Genomic DNA, 23,822 nt, shown 5'->3' with positions numbered 1-23,822 from the left:
ATAGTAATTGTCTGTTTTGACTGGAATTGGTTTGGATTTTGTTGTGGGTGTCTTCTGATGAAATGTAGCTTGATGTCTTAGCTTTCATGTGCCTTTGGAATCAATGCATTTGGACCTGTGTAGGCTGAGATAGACGTATTCCAGTTTTGTGTGATTTGGGAACCTGAAATTACGGTTCTGGCTTGGTTTTCTGCAATTTTGACCTAGTTTTGCTAGGATTTGGACTGAGTGACCTTCTACATTGTTGTAGCTCTGTCTTTTAGCTTCGAGATGGTGGGTCTTACACCCTCATCCGATAAGCGTATTGCATTTTGTACCATTACCGCATACGGAGGCCAAAACTGTTTTTGTTGATTGATCAAATGAGTTATATTTCCTGATTTTCTGGTTTGCTATTATGCTTATATATGTATATGAAACCCTATTGGGGTTGTGATTGGCATGGCTTTATGAAACCCTATTGGTTGGCATGGTTTTAAGGCTTACTCTTATTCCGGTCATTTTCTAGCTAACTTTTGTACTTGTACTACTTTGAGCCTAGTGAACGGCTTTTGGGAATGAGATGACTTTTGTGTGAGGTGTTGGGACTGATTTGAGGAAATAATGAAGCCTTAATGGCTGGAAAAGTAAGAAATTTAGGGGAAGTGCTGCCCGATTTTCTAGGCCGTTTGGTTCTTTAAGTTGGATTTGCCTTTTGATGGAAATGAAGGGCTTTTGGGTTGTTTGCGCCTAGGTCTTGATGTTATCTTTTTGTTTTCAAGAAAATCATGTTTTTACACCCTTGCATTAGTATGTCTCACTTGTGCATTCCGTTTATTCGATTTTAGATATGAAACCTTCAATTGGTTTATTTTGATTATTTTAGGGTTTCTTGGCGATTAAGGCCAATCTGAAGTGAAACTTTTGAAGTTGAATCGGTGAGTGTACCACTGCCTGCTACCCTTTATGTGAAATATCTGAATATTTGAATACTTGACTTATGACTATTGAAGCCAAGTACTGCTTTGATAAAGTACTGCTTTGATAAAGCCAAATACTTGACTTTATCACACTCGTTCTCTGGTCTGTTCATATTCCAATTCTGAACGTCTATCTGAATCTGTTATCTGTATCTGTATCTGAAACTGTACTGAATCTGTTATCTGTATCTGAAACTGTATCTGTTCTGACGTCGTTTGGAAGCTTGTGTCCAACGACCTTTCTGTGACCTATGAGCTCAAATCCTGTGGCTAACTTATTCAAGTCGGGCCGGCAAGGGCCTGGACGATTAGATAACGAACCACGGTAGTCTGTTCGGGGATCTTTGGGTATTGAGACCCTTGGGTTCCGGTATACTCGAGTATTACCATTTCTGTTACTGATACGGTGAGCGGGCCCGGTAAAGGGGTGTTTGGTGGACGGAATTTGGAGTGAAGAGGGGTCTACGGACGCTTTGGTTCTATATACGTTGACGGAGGGTCAACCGGTTTGGATCAAGTACTGCGCTGGAAATTTGGCTCCTGAGAGCCACCCGTATCCTTCTGATTTGAATCAGTGGTTCCGTTGCTTTATATCTGGCATGTGTATCTGATTTGTTAAACATGAAATGCCATGATTTTATTGCTATCTGTTTGGTACCTCATTGAGCGCAAGCTCACCCCTTTCTGTTCCCTTTTGTTTTCCTTACAGGAAAATAATCACTTTTGGGAGCTCATACGTGTTGGTTGCCAAATTGAGCCATGTATATGTCTATTTTGAATAGGTCATCTCATGAAACCCTAATGTGTATTGGGTTCATCTTCTGAATGGCAAACCGAATATGTGTATACCATATGTATAGTTTTTGACATGCCAAGTGTGGTTGTAAATGTTGAATTGCTATGTATTACTGTTTGGTGGGTTCTCGGTTTCCCCTATTCCAGGCACTATTCATCGTTTTCCTTTTGCTTATTATTTTGTTATTTTGGTTCTTGTGGCTTGTCCGAGCGCACTTTTGCATTTCCGAAACGTTTTAGAACGCGTGTAACCGCTCCGTAGTCCTGGCGAGAGATGGGCAGGCAGTCCGCTAACCCCTTTGGTTCGCCTTAGGGGAAGGTGGGGCTGTTACAGTTAGAGCAGTTAACTCCGTAATTGTTTAATTGTTTTAAATTAATGGTGACTAGTATGATTGAATTTGTGTCAGGAAAACATATGAGTTAACTTAAGATAACCCTCGTAGCTTGTTATTTGGTTTGAACAGGGTTTCTCTAATTTTTAAGACAATTGAAAAATTGAACTCTGTGATCATATCTAGAGTTATTACTTGATTAGGGGAGTAATTAACAGTCATACCTCGATCACCGATACAGTAAGAAGAAATTGATTGTCATCGCGTGTTTGGTAGTAACAACTTGTTTATCAGCGAATAAATGAGATTTTCATTATTTCGATGATCAATTGAGTGAACCATTTCCAAAGTTAGTCCTTGGTTAGAGCTTGTTGATTATTGATTTAATTTTAATAAACTATCACTTAGTTTTTATTTGTTTATTTATTTTTCTTTGAGCTGTTTAGTTATCTTCATTTTTATAAAAATCCCCCCTACTTTGAACTAGAGTAGAAACAAATTTCTCCGGTCTTTGTGGATTCGACCCTATTTATCACTGTATACAAAATTCATAATTTATTTGACTAGGTATTTATTATTGTATAGGGTTGACGCCTGTCAACCACCAACATGTTTACCATGTTCTTGGGTATCTCTATTTTTTCCACCAAAAAAAAAAAAAAAAATTCCAACATAGTGAACACAGTACTTCGGACTGACAAAGGAAATTTCAATGCAAAATCCCAGAAAGAGCAAGTCTTTGAGCATGTTTGAACTAGCATGAAAGTTTAGTTTCACAAGAATCTAACGGCTGAAGAAACACACCCTCCATCTGATAAGTGTTTTGTTTATGGATCTTTTTTTTTTTTTTTGATAGGAGATTATTTTGAAAAAATAATTAAAAAAAAACTGTAGTACTTTTCTAATGGGATAATATTTTTTTTTTTAAAAAAACTATAGTATTTTATGTTTGTTAAACAGAGCAACTGCCTTTTCGTTTTCGGGTTTTCTTTCTTTTTGTCCAAGTGTAGAGTTCTCTAATTTTTTATCACAAATTACAAATTTTCCGCTACTATCCAGAAAGCAATTTTCCTACGAAGATATACATGTAAAAATAACCAAACTAACTTTCTGCAAAAGCATATACACTTTTGCATGGCTTAGTTTATGCTCTTCCAATAAGTTTTTTTTTCTTGTTTAAATGTAACCAGTTTTTGCAAACAATTTGATTTTGCACTGATGATAATAAATCATGAAGCAATCTCAACTAGTTAATTCTATATATTAAACCCGGCATAGTTTGGTTTTTGTCTATTTCATACTATCACTTTCTTCATAAATACTCTCTTTTACAACTTGGTTTATCATTGAAACCACTAACGAAACTTGGACCTCCCAACCCCAAAAGAAAAGAAAAAAAAGCAAAAATAAAAAAGGACATCATCTAATGGTCATGGAGAACCAGATCCGAGGATGTTGCTGGAGAAAAGCCCCAACCAACTTCACTGCTGTTTCCATCTTGTGATTCTTCTGTTTAATTTTGCTTTACAGGGAGGGTTATGCCTTTTGGAGTCCACTTACAGAAGTATCTTGTGATTCTTCTGTTTAATTTTATCTTATATGGAGGATTAAGCTTTTTAGATCAGTCCATCTACCTAATTTTTTACGAAGGATTATATGCTTTTACCGTCCACCGGCAAAGGTGACTGAAAATCTAGATATTTAGAGTTCATCTACCTAATTTTATGTGGAGGATTAGGCTTTTCGAATCCAGTTACAAAAGTAATTAAAAATCACGATATTTTTAAGTAATAGAGACAAATATGAGAATTCCTGAAAGTAGACCATCTTTTTAATTAGGGTTAATACCACTTTGTCCCTCCAAACTTTGGACGATTACCCACTTCAGTCCCTAAACTTCAAAATGGGACACTTAAGTCCTTAAACTTATAAATACCTCCCATTTAAGGAAAATTGTTAACAAATTCTGAATGCCGTTGGTGGTCGAAATGTCTCATTTTATAAGGGTTTAGGGATTTAAGTGTCCCATTTTATTAGTTTAGAGACTTAAGTGGGAGGTATTTATAAGTTTAGGGACTTAAGTGTTCCATTTTAAAGTTTAGGGATTGAAGTGAGTAATTATTCAAAGTTTGGAGGGACAAAGTAAAATTAATCCTTTTAATTATTACTATCGTTTAAGTTTTTTTTTTCAAATGTAAAATTTTTGATTTATAATTTTTTTTTATATTACCATCCAACCCAACTCTTTCCATCTTGTTTAAGTCGGACGTCGCTTAATAAAAGATTTTCCGTACTTTTTATATTCTCATTTGTTGATTGATTCAAGTTTAGCTTGAGTCTGCAGCTGACAGGATCTCGGGACATTTTCAACATCTCATCTATGTTGCACACGTGACTCTCCCAAGATATTTTCAACCGCTTGTGCAATAATCTCAGCCGTAAAATTGCGGTACTCTCCAAATCTACGGCGACGGTTCATTGGACAACGTAGGATCAGCCGACCAATTACATTTGGGAAAGTGCCACTTGTTGTTTTTTTTTTTTGAAAAAAAAAACTTTTGCTACCGCCACACCTTTGGCTGGCATCTTTTTTTTTTTTTTTTTTTCAAATAATTCTTTCCAATAAAGATGACTAGTGTAATTTTTCCTTTTCGCATGCCTACAAAGAGAGAATTTTGATGAGGAATTGTCTATTACTTACAAGACAAAAGGAAATTCAAATTGCTGTTTTCATTTCTGTCAAACACAGTAAGGCTGTATCCAAATGGGATTGTGAGTTCTTCGAGAGAAATTTTAAAATATTTCTCAATTATTATTATATTTTACATATATCACATCATTGCAGTACAATTTTTTTTTTATATAAAAAAAACTTAAACTCCAATGCAAATGGACTTTTACATTTTCAATCGGATTATTATTTGTTTAATTTGTTAATTATTTGACATATATCATACTACAAAATGTGTGATAATATTTATAAGCGAACCACAAAAATAAGAGTAATAAGTGAGACTATAAATAAGTTTGGGTGTAGTGAAAGGAGTGACACACTTGAAGTATCAAGTAACAAAACGCAACACTCTAAATTTTTTTTTTTTTGTCGACATATAGGTGTTCGAATCAATTTTTATGGGGCTCGATTAATCTCCTGTGACCCGAATCCGGCCAACACTCTAATTAGTAAGACGTTTTATTTATTATCGATAAATTATATGTTCGAGGAATAAAACAAAAGAGAAAAAAAAAAAAGAAAGCGGAGTGTCAAAAGTACAAATAAGAGCACAAGTGGGCAGCGAGCAAGTGACTTGACAGTTGACACCCCACAAACAATGCACTAAAAATGTTCAAAAGTGGGAAGGGTCCAAAATGACGTGCAGGCGTGTGGGTCCGAGAGAGAGAGAGAGAGAGGGAGAGATGTGGCCCACGCAAATTGTAAGGCATTCATTTCGAGAGGAGGGAAACGTAAAAGCTTAAAATCCGAGCGTTCCCTTTCCCACTTCCTATATAAACCAAGGAGGGCCGGCTCGCCCCAGCGGCCACCGAAAACTAAGGAGAGAGACAGAGAGGAGAGGAGAAGGCGAAAAGTAGCAGTAGAAAGAGAAAAGGGCGACTTCTTCGTGCTCTCTCAAGTGGAGGAGAGAAAGAGCTTCCCCGGAGGGAAAAAAATATAATAAATATCCTCCTCCATTTTCATCAGGTATTGATCCTAATAACCTGTTGCTGCATTTTCTCTTTTACTTTGCAAAAAATTCTTCATTTGGATCAAAAGAGCATATATAGAGGTTGAGTTTAGATCTTTGACTGGGAGGCTGATTCATTGATAAATTTTATTTTTTACTGATCATTCCATCCTTGAATAAATTCTCAAAAGCAGCTAGAAGTTATGAGTAATTTTTGCATGTATGGATCGAATGTTCTTCATTTGGATGGTGTGCTGTAGAGCTCTGATTTCTTTCTTTCTTTCTTTTGATTCGATTTTGAAACCTGAAAGAAGGGCTTAAAAGGGCACAAAAAAAAGGAAAATTTTTTTTTGATTCAGCCGGCTCATGTGCTGCACGCTTTCTTTTGGCAATGTTAAGTATTGTCAAAGTTTACCTTTCTAGGAAAATAGATTTTTTTTGCTTGTTTTCCCTTGATGAATGTGCTTTTCCTTTTCAAAATTTGTTAATTGGATTATGCAATGCATTCGCCAGAGGAATCTGATTTGTTACGTATTTTTTTTTCAAATACTACGTGCATATGAAATGGATCCAGATTAACCAAACCCCATGTCTGATTCCCTCGACATTTCTGTCCAACTAATACTAAAATTTTGTAGTTCCAAAATTGGAAGAACTGCCCATTATCGGTCATATGTTGTTGCTCCTCCATATTCAAGAACAAAGTTCTGCATCCACACAAATGCAGTAGGAATTTGAACTTCTCAGTCATGGTGTTTATTATAGACCAAATTTTGGTAATAGGTCTAGGATCAAAGAGAGAGACTCACCAATCCATACTTCCTTTCTCAAGTTTTGAAGCCTTGCAACTTATCATTTCTTGAAGCTTTGGATGTATAATTATCAACTTCAATGTAAATTTGAAATTCAAATTTAGACATTCATTGCATCTAGACTTTTTAATGTATACATGTTAATATACGAAATACTATTCCTAATTTTATTACTGGCATCAAAATGAAATTAACGTGTTGTTGGAAAAGGTTGATACTTAACACAAGCGTTACAAGTACATTGAACTACATGTCTCATGGGCTGCCAATTTTTTTTTGTTGACCTTTGACCAAAAGAATAAAAAAATTGGGCTACCAACTACCGAGTTTTTGATTTGTCACATGGGATGTGGGTCGGATGGTAACATGTTGATTAACCTTTTCTGTATACATCTCCCACTTGTTAACGCTTTACAAATTACAACTTTGGTTTTGTGTCTTTTTCCTATACGGAATTACTGGACTTCCTTAGATGGATCCCTTTCCTCAATTTGGTAAAGAGTTTGAGTGGTTAGTGAATTTAACATGTGGAAGCTGTGGGGTCGTATTCTTACTTGTTTAATCTTGGACAATTACTCCTCCTTGCAATGCTTAATGATTACAATGGAACTCTTCATTAAGCTCATAAATTTAAATTTCAGAGATTAAGGGTTATTAAAAGAGAATGGAGATATTATGAATACTTTGGGGAAAATTTTTCATTATTTTCAAGAACTTGTGGAAAAAATGTTAATTGTATTTTTGTGGAGAATCATAGGCCAATGATGTGATTTTTTAATGAGTGGCCAATGACTTGTAGCTGTATTCAGCGGACGGCAGCCGGCAGGCGGACTGATGGCTACTTGCATTGAATATTACTACTAAAGACTTTTCTTTCTTGATGAACTAAATTTCAGATTGCCATACATTAGAAAATTTATTACTAGATTTATACTTTTCTATCATATCCAGTGTTTTTTTTTGGGAGGGTACCATACCCGGTGTTCAATAGTCTGTGCCAAATCATCTTTTGACTTGGGTCAAGTACTAGTTCTTAAAAAAAAGGAATACATCTCATTTTCATGACAAGGCACTTGTTGAGATATTTTCTTGTCTTATCAAATTAATTAGATGCAAATTGTATCTTTTTGGGTTGGCAAATATAAAAATTCGGCTCAAGGTGCATGTGCTGTGATGTAAAGAAAATCATTTGGTGGGGTCCCACCAAATGTGTAGCAATAGTCGGATGTGCTTTTTCCTTATTCGGTACCTTTGCAATTTATGTAGCATGATTATTTTTTTTTTGGGCGATAAAAAGCTCTATTCTTGCAATTCCCCAACAACAAAAAAGAACCCAAAAGGAAAATATTAAGCCCTCCATGATCATAAGGATCTTGTACTAATGCAAAGGTATCACGTATTAAAATTCTACTGTAAACCGATGTCTATGCGCAGCATCCTGAGTGTATTCCGATAGGAAAAGCTAATGTCGCCATCTAATCCAAGTACATAAAGGACATTGATCTTGCTATTTAGCTGAGCCAAGAAAATAGATATTCATGGGCTCTCCCCTTGAGGGTGCTTGTATATTGAATTAGTTGTCTACAGAGCAGATGTATGTATCTTTGTTTAAATTACAATAGGTGGAGATTGGTCTGTCAAATTCGGTTGAGTTTTTACAATTTGAATATTGAGTAGCTTTGTATTTGACGAAGTTGTCCGTGCCTGAAAATTAATATGCTGTGAAAGCAATGGTTACCTGCATTATAGCTCGTCAGATTTCTTTTAATGAAACTTTTCAACCTAATGATTTCTTAGATTGTACGGATCATTGACCAACTTTTGTGTTCTTTTTCTGCGTGTTTGAATATTTTGAATTAGTCGTCTATAGAGCGAAGAAAATCTAGTTGATTAAATACCATTGGAGTCTGTCAGCTTGTTGCATCATTAGACCACAATGAAGTTGTTATGGCTTTACTATTCAGCCGCTTTATATTTGCTGAAGTTATTCTTGGTCTGAAATTTCCATTGACAGAAAGCAATCTAGTTTTAATTCTATTATGATTCGTTACTGTTTACCTGCATTATAACTCATTGATTTGTTAGCTACCAAACTTTTCATTCTAATTAATACTGTCCAATCTAATGGTTTCTTACATTGTGCAGATCATTCAGCAATGGGTGCTGGAGGCAGAATGAATGTTTCCACTGAGGCCAAGAGGTCGAAATCCGATGTCCTCAACAGAGTTCCCTATTCAAAGCCTCCATTTACCGTGGGAGATGTTAAGAAAGCCATCCCTCCCCATTGTTTCAAGCGGTCTGTTATTCGCTCTTTCTCTTATGTATTCTATGATCTCGCAATTGCCTCTCTTTTCTACTACGTTGCAACGACATATATTCCCCTCCTCCCTCAGCCTCTCTCCTTTTTAGCCTGGCCGCTATATTGGATATGCCAAGGCTGTGTGCTAACTGGTGTTTGGGTCATAGCCCACGAATGTGGCCACCACGCCTTCAGTGACTATCAATGGCTTGATGACACTGTTGGCCTAATCCTCCATTCTGCTCTCCTTGTCCCATATTTCTCTTGGAAATACAGTCATCGCCGCCACCATTCAAACACTGGTTCCCTAGAGCGTGATGAAGTATTTGTACCTAAAGCTAAGTCCAACCTTAAATGGTCGGCCAAGTTTCTCAACAATCCACCAGGCAGAGTTTTGACCCTTGCTGTTCAGCTTACTCTGGGCTGGCCTTTGTACTTGATGTTCAATGTCTCCGGAAGACCTTATGATCGGTTTGCTTGCCACTATGACCCCTATGGCCCTATCTACAATGACCGCGAGCGCCTTCAAATTTACCTCTCTGACGTTGGTGTACTATCTGTCTTTTATGGGCTGTACCGTCTTGTGGCAGCAAAAGGGCTTGCCTGGGTTGTCTGTGTTTATGGATGTCCATTGCTCATCGTGAATGGGTTTCTGGTATTGATCACATATTTGCAGCACACCCACCCTTCGTTGCCTCATTACGATTCCTCAGAGTGGGATTGGCTGAGGGGAGCTTTGGCCACAGTTGACAGAGATTATGGAATTCTGAACAAGGTATTCCATAACATCACAGATACTCATGTCGCACACCATTTATTCTCAACCATGCCTCACTATCATGCAATGGAGGCTACAAAGGCAATTAAGCCTATCCTCGGAGATTATTACCAATTTGATGGGACGCCAATTTTCAAAGCAATGTGGCGAGAAGCAAAGGAGTGTGTTTATGTTGAGCAAGATGATGCTGACCAGAACAAAGGTGTCTTCTGGTACAACAACAAGCTTTGAGTTTTGATGGCAAGCTTCAATCTTTAGTGGAAGATTTTACTCTCTTCCCTGTTAGTGTAGGTTGCCTTTTTCCTCCTATTTGTACCGAACCTTTTTCTTAAATTAGTTTAAGATTTTAGTTAATTAATTACTCTATATATTAATCATGGGAAGGTGCAATGAGTGCAGCAAGATAATGGACTCTGAAGCAAATGTACTTGAGCCTTTGCTTGATTTGGACTGCGAAAGAATTTTTTTTGACAATGGCAGTACGTTTATCTAAATCCAGCTAAAGTTTCAGAAGCCCTTTTTCTTTTTGGCATAGAAGACTGCAGCTAGCTAAAAAGGAGATTTGAGCATACTTGAGCAAGATATATGCTAAAGGTTTAGCAAGGACTTAACTAACGTATTAACTTAGTAACTAATTGAACATCCTCCAATTGATCTTAATAGTGTTCCAGAGACAGTTGGATCATGTCGTATCCTAATTCCCAACTCCACTAGAATCAGTTAATCAAGATATATGCTAAAGGTTCAGAGACACAATTTGCCCTTTTGTTGCTCAATGAAGGAATACTGTGCTCTCGTTGCTCCCTTTTCCAACGCTTAAAGCAATTGGGCCGGCAGACGGAGAGAAGGCAGACAGCCGCGAGCAAGAGTCAAGTTGGTTCAAGTTGGTCTGCAGAAAGGATACACGAATGAAACTTGAGTGGAATTTAGATTGCGTGTCAAATTAATGAAATGATAAGTGTGGATGTTCATTCATCTTTTCAAGAGATACATGGAATCATTCATCCCCTATATGTTTATATGTCTTCTCGTAATTTGTTAGTTCATAATAGAACTACTAAATTCATACTAATCCTCTTCTCTCTATATTTCTTTACTTAATTAATTAGTTTATATTAATTTCCACCTTCTTGTCTTACATGGGCTTGGACTTAGTTTGATTATGGGTAGGCTTCACGTTAGCTAATCGGTGTGTTTAGGCCCAAGATTTGAGCATTTTTTCTTTTCTATTTTCGACAAATAAGTCGAACTAAGGTTAAATTCCTTTACAATTCCATTCTAGGCAAGGCTTGGAATTTGGTGCTCTAATTTTGGCATCCAATGATATGTTTTCATAAGTATCAAATTTAAGTCGTTCGAGAATATACATGAATGCTGCCCAACCTTATTTCTATCAAAACTGCAGAGCAAAAAGGATAGTTATTACTTTTCAATAGTAAAACCTAATGGATTGTCAATTTGAGTTCGTCTTGTGCATGAATTGCCTTGTAAGTTCTGAATGTGAAAAAGGATTTTCCGAGATTTTATATTGCAAAATGCTAGTGAATTAAAGTATTTCTCTTAATCCGTTGGGATTGTTATTTTTAGGAAATTTTGTAAAAAAATATACTGTAATAATTTGATATATGTGAGGTAAAAAGGTGATTGGAAAATATGTCTACAGAAAATGTAAAATTTTTTTTTGCAAAAAACCAGAATCCAAACAATGCTGATATTAAGTGTAACGCTTACTTGTTTAGATAGACAGATGATTAATGTAGCACTTAATTAGCAAATGACACAAATTGAATGTGGAGAACCAAGCCGAGCACATTACTCTTAGGCCTCAGCCTCAGAAGTGCCAAGTCAATGTCTCAACTCTCACTGTATGTCTTTGCTTTCAATAAATCCAGCCATGCAACATGCAAGCACAAGATGCTTAGGGGCACACACATATACAAATACGATGCGAGGACCAGCCTATAATGAGACTATATATATCTTGACAATATAATGAGATATAATTGTATTTTCTGCTTTATCCTCTTTCTTTGTTTTTTTCTTCTAAGTGTTACACCTATATCTCAACAACAATATTCAGAAGGCCAGTCCAAAATCAAGAAATGAAAATGACAGGTACGAGAGCTGCACTTGAATATTAATCCAAGAGGCATGTACATATATATATATATATATAATTTGTGAGTGAGACACACTGTATGTGTTTATATGATATGTATCAATCAATCACCTAAGAGGATTGGTTATATGTTATTCGTGCACCCCAGCCGCCCGTCCTGAGGTCAAGGTTGGTCAACTTTAAGTTTATTTTTTAAAAAATTATTTATGGTTTGGGGTATTTTGATCAATTGGATTTAAATACACTAAAATTTAAGGATTAAGTTTTTATACACTGTCAATGTAAAGTTTGTTTTACACTAATAATCGCGAATGTGTGTCATATATGCTAAAATTTTGAAATTGAATTATGTGACATACATTCAATACCGGTCATGTACACACTAGTAGCGTATAAAAAAAAATTACCCAAAAATTAATCTGCCATAAACAAGGAGCTAATTAAACGCGTATTGAATAAAGATGACACCTATGGACATATTGTTCTAACCAATCAGCAGCAAAGCTTCTAAAAAAAAATGGCATTGAATCGTTCAAAAATGGGTATTTTGTCAGAGACTAACTATCAATTTGGACATGACAAAGCAAGAACCAAACATGGCATTGTATTTTCTATGTGTGTTTTACTCTTGAGGGAAGAGGGGTTAAGTTGAGAGGAAGAAGCTTGTGATTGTGATAATCGGAACCATGTTTTTATATGATGAACTAAAAAAAAAAAAAAAAATTCTTAACCACATCATTGTATCATACCAAAGTATTCCATGAACAAAAGATTTTTTGTTAACTCGTTCATTTTCCAAGCAATGGTATAATTTTGTATCAAGCTAATGGTATGGACCTCTAATGCTACGTACCATCACTCAACCTCTATTTTAGTTTTCTTTTTTCTCAAAATTTTGTAGCATGTTAATTTTCGATAACAAAAGAGCTCAAAATGACATAAATGTTAAAGCTAAAATCCAATTATCCAATTAATACGTTAAATCATACCTCAAATAGTGTATTTTTTTTTTCCTCAGAAAAACCTCTTTTTTTTAATGATCAGAAAGATTCGATAGAGATTAGTGTGCTGACCAATGTGGATTTCTTTATTATTATTTTTTTTTTTAAAAGGGAAGACCGGAGAAAGTTGGCTGGCTTGAAACTTAATATATTTTTTCCCCCCAGTGGTGGATTTTTTTTTTTTTTTTGGTTTGTATTTTGGCAGTTTCCCTTGGATAGTTAATTGGAAACCGCTAAGGCTAACCTAATCCCAGCGTACGCAAACGTACCAGCTTGCCACGTGGCAGCAGAGTTGCTCGTGGGGAAGTGAGGTGGGCCGGCTGGCCCAGCCGGCACACGAGTCCGGTGTGGATTGCTTTTCGGACGCATGACGTCAAAGTGGGATTTTGTTGGGCCTGGGCTGGCTACGAGGGTATGATTGCGATTCATCGGAGCTCAAGGGAACTGAAAATCATGATGATCCGCATCTCTGACCCGTGCACGTGCAAATCTAACGGCTTATAAGCAATCATTCTTGCACGGACAAAGCCACTCTCTAATCATCTTTCACTTTTTTTTCACTTTTTTACGTACCCCTGCATGTGCGTGAGTGCGTGAACAATACAATACTATACCGCCTCTGTAACGATTTCTTTGGCTCCGTCCACCACCTATAATAGGGTATACGGATATTATCGTTATTATTAAAATAAAAAAAAATTGAGACCATTGATAAAATCGGACCACTTCCTTGATAAAATTTCATGTTTTATGTTTCAGTATCCACAAACCCCTAGTCTGCATTTTCGATTCAGGATTTTCTGAAATATTTATGGAGATATGGGTCCATCCTCATCTCCCTTGTCCTAATATAGGGCTAGTTGTAAAACGTTGCATTAGAAAAAAGTATTGGCCTAAAAAAGGCAATTTGTAAGAATTTTAACAACCCGTGTTCTTAGAAGCATGTTTTGATTTGTGAGGATAACTAGAGTTGAATTCATCCAAAATTTTTCAGAACCAAAAACAAATAAAAAAACAACACTACATAGCTGATAGCACACAATACTTAAGCCGGCAAAATCCGCCAATACCTGCATTTGTGCTCGCCATATACTTCGTGCTTCCCATTTTCCCATTTAAGCTTGGAAGTAGGGGGGGAAGGGAGGGGTTCCGGCCTATTCCCCCGGGGGAGTTTCCTCTAGAAATTAAATGATGGTGCTCAGTCAACAATTATAGCTTAGATTAAGGGTCTAATGTTGAATGGCGAACTTTTCACCCAAACATACCAAGCAATATTGACAGACGGAGACGACTTTGCGTCCATATCTGCCAACACATTATGCGAACTAAAAGTAAATAATGTGACAGGAATAGACTACACGGCGTAGACATTTGTGTGTAAAGGTTTCACAAGAAAGTACAATAAGCGCAAGAAATTGCATGTGTTGACAACATTTTATGACTGAACAAGTGTCAAATCTTTCAAAGTGAAGAAGTAATTAAAAACCACTCTTCTTTGTAGAAAGTTATTTGCTATCGTTAAATTTGAACCGCATGATTAAGCAATTGCATATGATTTATCTTTAGATGAATTCGTGAAGAAGAATATAAACTTATATAGTAGCCTGTTTAATTTTTGAAGGAAAATATTTCGCAACTATGGGCAAAAAACTCTTTCAACTATCACAGCTATCTTGTGCCAAATTTCACTAGCCAGCATTCGTACGATCTTTTTCTTTTCTGTTTGAAAGAGATTAGGTAGGAGAGAGCTGACAACTTGTAATATATCATCTTTCTGGTACAAGCGAGACATAATTAACTTTCCTTTTAAGTTTCTTCCTAACGTCAGTACGGAAAGAGCCCATCTTTGTTGTCTATCATCTATTGACTCTTGGATTGAGGTATTATATCATCAAACTTTTGCAATTAGTTCTCGTCTTGAAAATGTCGACATGTTACCTGTAACCAGCAAGATGTATGCATGAATTTGTGTTTGAGATTTTGATGAGAGTAGGAATATTTGGCGAAGGCGATGCTCAGTAAAATAAAAATCCAAATTCTAGCACTCTCACGCAATGAAACATGCTCCCTGAGCAACATACATAGGCTTATTTATTTACAGCTGAGAACGAGACTGCCTGTCCTATTTGCTCCTTGAATTGGAAGCATTTGCACGTCCTGCCGAAAATTTTCTCAAGGATGGAAGCGGGTCTCATTTGTGTTCTTGGGTGAATATTGCGATGTTTCGGATAAGTTAATGTATAACTGATGAACCAATTATAGGGTGTTAGACTTTCCTCCAGGGTCCACTACCTGCATTTTTTATGCAGCTGTTAATTAACTCATAGTAGATTTGATTAATTAGTGCACCCAAGTTACTTTTTAATGTTAATTCACTTTTTAGTGCAACAGGATTAATACCAAAAAAAAAAAATAATGGTAAGTTTGTTTGGACTGGTCTGAACTTAAAAGCCTATATGTGGAATCTATGTGTGGTTCACATTTTTAAGTTTAGTTACTCATCTTTCAGTCTGACGACAAGCTGTAAATCATGTTCATGAAACCTGCAGATGCTCAAGAAATCAAACAGTTCCCATTTCCCAATTAATGCAAGTGAGTAATCGGAAAAGATAATAATTATCTAAAAATCGGGGCAATAGATCTGCTGAAAGGTGAAACATTAGGGACGAGAAATTCGACAAGTCTACAAGAAAGTGCTCTGAGACTAGCTCCAAAACCTTTTTGAACCCAGATGTGAAACTGTGCACATAATTCTAGTGAGGAATAGTTGTTGCCAAGAAAAGTTTCTTTAGTTTCAGATAAATAAAAGCAAGCAGTAGCAAACAGAAATGCGGAATTTAAGTGTCATTTACCCTGAGAAAGACAACTTGGAAAGAGCAGATGGAAGAAGGATACAGAAAGAAACTGGTGAAATCGTGAAAGCTGGAGTTGGAAAGAATTGGTCAATACCCAAGAGCAACCGGCACAAGGGACCACGCAGGTCTGGCTATATATCACTAGCACCAAAATGTACTCGGAGAGTCCATCCAATCTCTATCTTTCTCAAGAACAAGCCAAACATGTAAAAGCCAAAGAACTTACCATCTGGGCACACTGGTGCCATAGTACAATAGTCCAGGGCAAATCTTTTATGATTTGAACAGGGAATTATTATAGTGCTCCAGACTATGATTGTTGGGATTCTGAGGATAACTTCATTAGTACGTTGAGACCTTGATACTATAGCGGCAGAATTTGATTCAACAATTAGTAAGGCAAAAAGGTGTAGTGACAGTGGAAACAGTTAATTTAAAGCGTTGTAGGAAAATGAAATTTGTTTTGGACGACCTAAATAAACAAATAGATGTAGCAGGAGCACCTGTTGAGAAGGTATCAACTGGTCATGTTATCCTAAGAGAAAGACAATCAGAGGCAAGTAGGAAGGCAGGCGCATTAACTGTGAGCCTGAACAAGGATTAGTTCTGATGCCATACTAGAATCCGCCAGAAGTTGCTAGCACATGAATACTATTTTATCTATGAAAAGAACTGAAAAAAACTAAATGAGAAAAATTATCCCAAGTCGAATCTGTTTTCAAGGATTTAGCATTTCTTATATGTAATTTTAAGGATTGGTGTTTATTTGCAAAAGGTTGTTTAACAAGAGTACTTGACAGAATTTGCTAATTAAAGCATTTTTATGTAACGTGTGTTATTTTTTCATTTGCTGAACAACCGTGATGTTGATTAATATGTTTAATATATCTTCTACAGCGGATGACAATGAGCACTTTTAAATGTGATGTAGGGAAGATTAATCTTTTGTTTTTTAAATGTGACGTACGTGAAGTAAAAAAATGGTCGTGAAATGCGTCAAAGAAATACTTTGAAAAAAAAAATACTTCTGAAAAACTTTCCACACAAATGTAATCCAAACAATTCCGCAGCTTTTGAAAAACAACAACTTACAAAAAGTTAGGGAATTTAACACGATTTGGATGTTTGCTAAATACCATTCGTACAACGACTAAGCGCAAGGAGAGTAAAGTTGTGATAGATTGTTATAAAATTATAAACACGGCTATGGAATTTATACGAAATTTTACTCTTTCAAGTTTTCAACTCTAAAGTTTAGAGATAATAATTTGTCCTAAAATCTTCTATATTGACAGAAGCATTTGATACACATAATGTTATTGGCACCTACATTTGAAAAAGTCAAAACCATGGCAAAACCTTGGAGTTCAGTTGTGTTTAAAGCTTTGAATTCGAGGGCATTCAAGTACCAAATAGAGGCAAATACAACTCAATGAAATGAAATTGAATTCTTTTGGTTTGGAATCATTGCTAAACATATTAATGCAGTACGTGGGAATGTTCTCCAAAAGCATGTTTAATTCAAGAAGGACATACAACGTAATGCCAAAAACCAAAGCAATAACTTGTGATGAATTTCAAAGATCACGAGCACATAATAAAGATTTGATGGTAGGATTAGCAAAGAATATTGCAAGTATAAAGCAATATATGGTTCACCAAATCAACGAAAGAAAGATACAGAGAAGAGTAGTAGATTTTGAGACGTCTGAAACCTGGACAAAACATGGCCGTACCCAAATCCATAATGGGAGCTTTGACATTTGGCTCAATTTCTTCCTACTACGCGCATTCTTGTATTGAGTATCACATCACGTATTTGCTTGTTGCTAGACATGTTAGTCCTTTATAATGACTTAATTGTCCTTTACACAAAAATTGGTAAGGATATTTGTGATTGACTTGTGCATTATGTTGTTAGTTCTTTTGTGGAGTACTAATTAATTATAAGCATCAAATGAACTAAACAGTTACCATGTATGATTGACTTAAACTTCTTGTTTTTTCTTTAATTTTTTTTTGAGTCCAACGATTATTATCTAAGGAGGAACCTGGTGCTGTTGTAATTTTTTTAAAAAAAAATTCAAAGGATCAATAGTGATTTTTCACCTATTCTCTCGATGGCTCAAACCTGTGACCTGTTAGTTATAGGTGAAACGTCGTATGAACTAGGTTATTATAATTGATCATATATCTGTATCATTATGTCAATAGCTAGGAGAGGAAACAAATTTTTCATCTTTTTAAAGATTTAATATTTTTTCTTTTTGCTTTTTGTGAAGGGAAATAGTTAAGACTAAGTTAAAAGAAGACTGACGATAAATACTGGAATGGGATTAGTATTCTTATTTAGTACTATAAAAAATAAGTAGTGGTCTCAATTTACTTAATCTTTTATTGACATATTGTACTTAATTCTTGTTTAGGATTTCTCATTGAGTTATAACCTTGGCATTTGCCAAATTACTTCTTAAACCAACATTCTTGGAGAAACACTCAATGAGAAAATTAAGCACACAATACTCTGCCACCATTTAACAAATGGTTTTTTAATGAGCGCTTTATGGGCTCTCGTTAATGCACTTATATTCTACCCAACCTATTATATATATACGCACACTAATAATTACCATTTTCTTTTGCATTTATACACTTTTTCTAATTAATCCTCTTGCATTTATATGCTTTGCCTAATTAATCTCATATTTCTAAAAATCTAACATCTGAAATACATCTTAACCCAACCTACTATATATATACGCACACTAATAATTACTATTTTCTCTTGCATTTATACACTTTTCCTAATTAATTTCCTTGCATTTATATGCTTTTCCTAATTAATCTTATATTTCTAAAAATCTAACACCCGAAATATATCTTAACGAATGTACACCTATTAAACAGTCCGTTTAACAAATTAGCAGTGACAGTTCAAGAAAAGGTCAATCAGTTAGTTCGTAATGTTACTTTAATATCTGCTATGAATTGAATTCCCTCGACTGCTTGGCAACAGTCTGTTTTCTTCTTCTTTTTAAAAAAGAGAACATAAACAAAGCTTAACATTAGGGTTTTGTGATTTAAATATAAACCAAGTTGGCAACTACTGTGTTTCATGCTAAAGTTTGATTATCATATTGTTTTGCATTAATTGCGTCATCAACTCTAAGAGACAGAGGACTGTTTCTGTCATTTTAACTAGGCTCTTATAATATTATTGCTCGGGGACCAATAGATAGATGAATTCCATACTTTATTGACTCTCTCCAATTCTTCAATATGTCAGAAAAGGATTCATTCAATCCTTGCCTCAACAGACAGCTTGTTTTTCTTTTCAAAATTTTTCTATCGTCCCTTCATTACTATATTCTATTCAACAAGTACCTTTGATTACTCTCCTATATATACAAACATCCCCCTTTTCTTCCTCACTAAAGAATCAACCAACCTTTGCAGTCCTAAGAAGCCACTCTTTCTCCAACCCCCTTCTTTCCTAACTAATTTTACAACTTACCATTTTCTTTTATCTACAGCTCAAATCTCAAGTTCCAGGTAGTCTTGATGTATATTATGGAAGGCAAGACGAACAGACAAAATTGTGTCGCCAATACTAGCGTAACAGGTGCAGCACCAGCAGCACTAGGATTGCATAAGAATTCTCAGATGATATCCAAAGTGAAGCCCAAAATTCGCATAATTCACATATTTGCACCGGAGATCATCAAGACCGACGTCGCAAATTTCCGGGAATTGGTGCAAAGGCTCACTGGAAAGCCCACAGAGAACAAAAACAACAGTTGCACCAAGAAAAAGTTACCAAGAATTGTTCCCTGCAACAAAATTGAGGCATCAAGAAATACTTCCTGCAGTACTTTGCCCCAGCATCACATGATTCACAGGCCACTGGCGAAAAAAATGGAACTAAGAAGCGGTTTTCACTGTGCCAGCTTCAGAGAAAGGATTAAGGGTGAAGAAGAAATATGGAGAGGTGCAAATTCTGGTGGAGGTTTCTTAGGTGGTTTTGCTGAGTTGGAGGGCTTCATGGAACAGCTCAACAATGAGTTTCCATTGCTTCCTGCTATGCCCATGGAAGCTTCTCATATGGATGCTTGTGGACAATCCCAGCTTGCTTAATTAGTAATAGTAGTTAGTAGCGTATTGACTTGAAAACAAATGTTGGTAATTTCTTTTTTTTTTTTATGACTAGCTATTGATTAATTATTCAATCTTTAATTATTTAATTAGGGTTTAAGTAGAGTTTCATTTCTGGGATCCATCCTTTCTTCTCTTGAGTTCGATTTTCCCACTGCACTACTCCCTGATCATCACATGAAGTTTTCGAACTCCTGGATGAGTATGCAATTCATCATATTTTCTTTGCTTTTAATCTTTCCCTAAACGAGGAATATCATATGGCATGGAGTTAAATAATGTAATTTGCTCCCCCAACTAAGCACTGGAAGCAAAATAAAAATGGAGTTCAATATCTGTTCTCCATTTGGATGTTTGTGAATGATTCAACTCCTTCTCATTACTGTTAGTGTTTCTTTGTCCCGAGAAGTTTCTAGTGGCTTGTTTTTGTTTGGTTCTTTATCTTTAGGAACTTGCTAAACATTTTGTTGTTTTGCTATGGATGTTGCAATCCAAGGTTTAGTCTTCTTTTTTTTTTTTTTTTTTTCTTGCCTACTCTTGGTCTTGATTTTCATCTCTATGTCTCTCTCAAAAACACAAACAAAATGCTCAATAATCCCTTAGAGCGACAGTCTCTAGAGCCATTAATTACCTTTACGTCTTTTGTTTCCTTTGATCAGATTACAGTTCGGCAGACCAAATTGGACTCAAGCAAGACCTTGCATTTGAAAAATTAATGTTCTGCATTTCTTGCAAGATTCATCATATATTATGATTTTAACATGTTGACCTCGATGTCATGTGTTTATCCAATCCGAATTACTCGCCAGAAGAAGAATTCAGGGAAAAAGAAGCTAAAAAGAAGAATGATACCAATTGAACAACATGCTACATGTACTGAAACATTAGCAGCAATATTAATGATACAAAAATATAGTATTTGACAAATCATACAACGTTACGTGTCAAATGCAATTAAGGGATATACAACAACTTTGTATAGGGGTCTACTCAATTTACTACAAGTTGAGGCTCATGTTCTGGGATATTATTTTCTACAAGTTAAGGATTCCAAATTGGGTTATTTTCTACAACTTTGTATGACCCAAGTTGAGTTTTAATTTTGTACAACTTTGTATATATAACCCCACTTTGTTTACAGAGAAAATGTTTTGATATTATTTACAACAAGTTGAGGCTCATGTTCTACAAGCTGAGGATTCCAAATTAGGTTATTTTTAATTCTGGATCATGTTCTTGGCAAAATTTGCCCATTGCAACTTCAACACCCATTCAAAGTTCTTCGAAGACCCTTCTACAAATTATGTCCAAAGAAGAATGACTTTTTGTTTACTATTTTTCAAGGGCAAATGCAACTTTGTCAAGTTATTGTGTAGAGTTTACCTGTATTTTCTTCCAATACCAAATATGATGCGATACATCCACCGTTTTAAGTAAATTGATTTGGTGGTTAACTAAAACTGATCAAGAAGTAGATCGATGCATGGACCTAACGAAAATGTTTAAAGAAAGAAAAAAAGAGTAGGAAAACGCAGAAATGGCACAGAATTGAATATCCTCAACCTGCCTGCCTGCTTCCACGTTACATTCACGATTGACTTCATTTTTATAATGGTAAAGATGATGACTCTATGTCTCTGATGAATCGTAGCTCATTTTGACAAACTGTTTTAGGCTTTATTAATTCGTATTTTGGTTGTTGCTTAGTCACGTCTGCGCAATTTATTTGGGCAAACGAATTAAAAAAGTAGCAAACAAAGAAGAACTTCCTTCTCATCTATCCCCTCAAATCCAGTTCAAAAAGTTCGTGACCACATAGGGCTTATTTTGGTCTGATTATGGATTTTCACTTTAGATATATAATTAGTTTTTGTGGTGTTCTCAACTGTTTTTGTATTCTAATTATAGATTTTTTAATATGATAAAAAATTAAAATCTATAATTATCTAAAGAGTGGTTGTTGCTGATTTTGATTATTCTCCATAATCAGTCTTCATAAACAGATTTTGTAAAATCTAAAGCAACCGAGAACAAGGTCATAGCTAGGAACCGAAGATTTACTTAATTTTTTCCTTTTTTTTTAATTACAACATATATTAAAAATTGTTGGCTGAATTAAGCCTAGACTTATAGGGAAATTTATTCAACATACTTTGTCATTTGTCATGCTCATCACTTATTATTGATTAGAGTTGACGACTATATATCTATATATTTATAGTTTTTGAAACGTGCAATCAACTTGAATAAAGGAAGTAAATATCCTTTCTTCTTCTTCTTTTTTTTTTTAACCCCTTAATTGTGATCATGGGAACCAAAGGCTAAAGCTCGTGCTCCTTTTTTAATTTCAACCAAAGAAAATATTTGACTAGTGGTATTTTGGTATACAACTTAAACCCCACGTCTATTGTGTAGTGTATTACTATTTGTTTCCAATTTGAGGCGGCGTTTTCACGAATTTAATTAGGCTAAAATTGAGTAGACTTGCAAGTCTTCATGACGGGTTTCCAATGTCACAGGACTCTTAATTTCTCCTTTCATCCACTGCTGGCGTAATTGGAAATCATTTATCTTTTGCACGCACATTGAACTTTTCATACCTTGCCTTAGGTGTGAAAATTTGTGCATAATTAATGTTACAAACACGAATGAAGGTAATTGATTAAAGTTGAGATTTTTGTGATTTGTTCTTGACTCACCTGATGATTATAATACAAAATTTGTAGGATGTGACACAATTAAGCTCTTATTATGATAATCAGAACAGTTTCGGTCCATTAGTTAATTAAGCGTATTATGTGACCTTGGGAGGATCAAGCCAAGTCGTTTGCAACGAAGAATTGGATAGTTAATAATTTGTCAAAATTTATTTGCTTGTATCATCAACATATTTTTCAATCACCTTATTATCTCACATAAAAAAATATTTTTTCAAAAAATTATCCCGAATAATCTACTATACAAACACACTCAAAGATATCATTATTAATGGTCAAGGAGGTTAAGACATTATGAGTTAGAGGTCTTGAAGTCCTATTTCCCTGTATGTGAGTTTATTCTTTTACTATTTGTGCGTTTGTTTGTTGATTGTATTACTCTTACCATGGGAGAATCTTTGTAATCTTTCCCAAAAAAAAAAAAAAAGACTATTCTACACATTTCAATGTTATGACCGATATGCCAATATTCATTGATTTAGGGTCTATATGGTTTATAAGGCATTAGAATGTACGATGAGACTTGTATCCTTGTTTGAATTGTGGTATTCTGCAAAAAAAAAAAAATTTAATATTTTTCATGAACATATTTTTTCATTAATTTTTTTTATATATATCAAATCACTATAGTAAATTTTTTTTTTTTCAAAAATTTTTAAAAATAACAATTCAAACCGTACAGTACAACATTTTCTTCCTAATCGATGCATAGATGAAGAGAACACAAAGTTAATTAGAAAAGAAATTGTATAAGCAAATAATGACGAAGCCAAAGATGCTGTATCCATATGATGATAAACGAGTAATGACATGACAAAACTGATAGGAATAGGTTGACTTATGATTCTGAATTTTCATAATGAAGGTGCTAATTCTTCGTACCACTGTTCTTTATACGTCCTGGTCATTCAATTTGAAGCCTCCAGCCCTCTGCAAACGCTGAAGACAAGATTACATCAAAATGGCAACGGATCTTCTGTCCCATATCCTGTGCATTCTGTTCTATTTTTTATTATATTGCTATTTCTCCTACATAAACACCATGTTTTAGTTCTTTTTTTGTTTCCTTAAGATCCAATAACTATTAACTAAGTAATATACAAAATTTAATAAACTCAAAAAATCAAAATGCATAAAAAATGAGATTTTTTATGAATTTTCTGCCGCATTTTTTAATTTTCTATTATATATTTCTTTTTTTAAGCTGTTGTATTTATTTTTTATTCAATTAATAGTTATTGGATCTAAAGAAAACAAAAAAAAAAGAACTAAAACATGGTGTTTATGTAGGAAAAATAACAATAGAATAAAAAATGGGAC

General features: G+C 35.1%; 2 protein-coding genes and 1 long non-coding RNA gene across 3 annotated transcripts; all 3 read left to right on the top strand.

Annotated features, from left to right (window-relative positions):
• Positions 1–709: 709 nt before the first annotated feature.
• On the top strand, positions 710–1,907 carry LOC140007996 (uncharacterized). The gene is made up of 2 exons (XR_011815415.1): positions 710–917; positions 1,669–1,907. It is a non-coding gene; the product is annotated as an uncharacterized lncRNA (long non-coding RNA).
• A 3,716-nt stretch (positions 1,908–5,623) lies between these two features.
• LOC113693992 (delta(12)-fatty-acid desaturase FAD2) lies at positions 5,624–10,016 on the top strand. The gene is made up of 2 exons (XM_027212815.2): positions 5,624–5,786; positions 8,727–10,016. The coding sequence occupies exon 2, from the start codon at positions 8,738–8,740 to the stop codon at positions 9,887–9,889; it is 1,152 nt and encodes a 383-aa protein (XP_027068616.1). The 5' UTR covers positions 5,624–5,786; positions 8,727–8,737; the 3' UTR covers positions 9,890–10,016.
• Positions 10,017–19,080: 9,064 nt separating this feature from the next.
• On the top strand, positions 19,081–19,859 carry LOC140007995 (VQ motif-containing protein 25-like). Its single transcript, XM_072051638.1, has one exon. It carries the CDS (start codon positions 19,195–19,197, stop codon positions 19,765–19,767), a length of 573 nt encoding a protein of 190 aa, XP_071907739.1. The 5' UTR covers positions 19,081–19,194; the 3' UTR covers positions 19,768–19,859.
• Positions 19,860–23,822: the final 3,963 nt, after the last annotated feature.

Source organism: Coffea arabica, chromosome 6c, assembly GCF_036785885.1.
Source record: "Coffea arabica cultivar ET-39 chromosome 6c, Coffea Arabica ET-39 HiFi, whole genome shotgun sequence".
In the NCBI taxonomy this organism is placed as follows: Eukaryota; Viridiplantae; Streptophyta; class Magnoliopsida; order Gentianales; family Rubiaceae; genus Coffea; species Coffea arabica.
This window is presented reverse-complemented; position numbering and strand designations above follow the sequence as displayed.

What these genes read in the sequence shown, in the direction of transcription:
- LOC113693992 (XM_027212815.2), top strand. Translation starts at nt 8,738, where the DNA reads ATGGGTGCTGGAGGCAGAATGAATGTTTCCACTGAGGCCAAGAGGTCG.
- LOC140007995 (XM_072051638.1), top strand. Translation starts at nt 19,195, where the DNA reads ATGTATATTATGGAAGGCAAGACGAACAGACAAAATTGTGTCGCCAAT.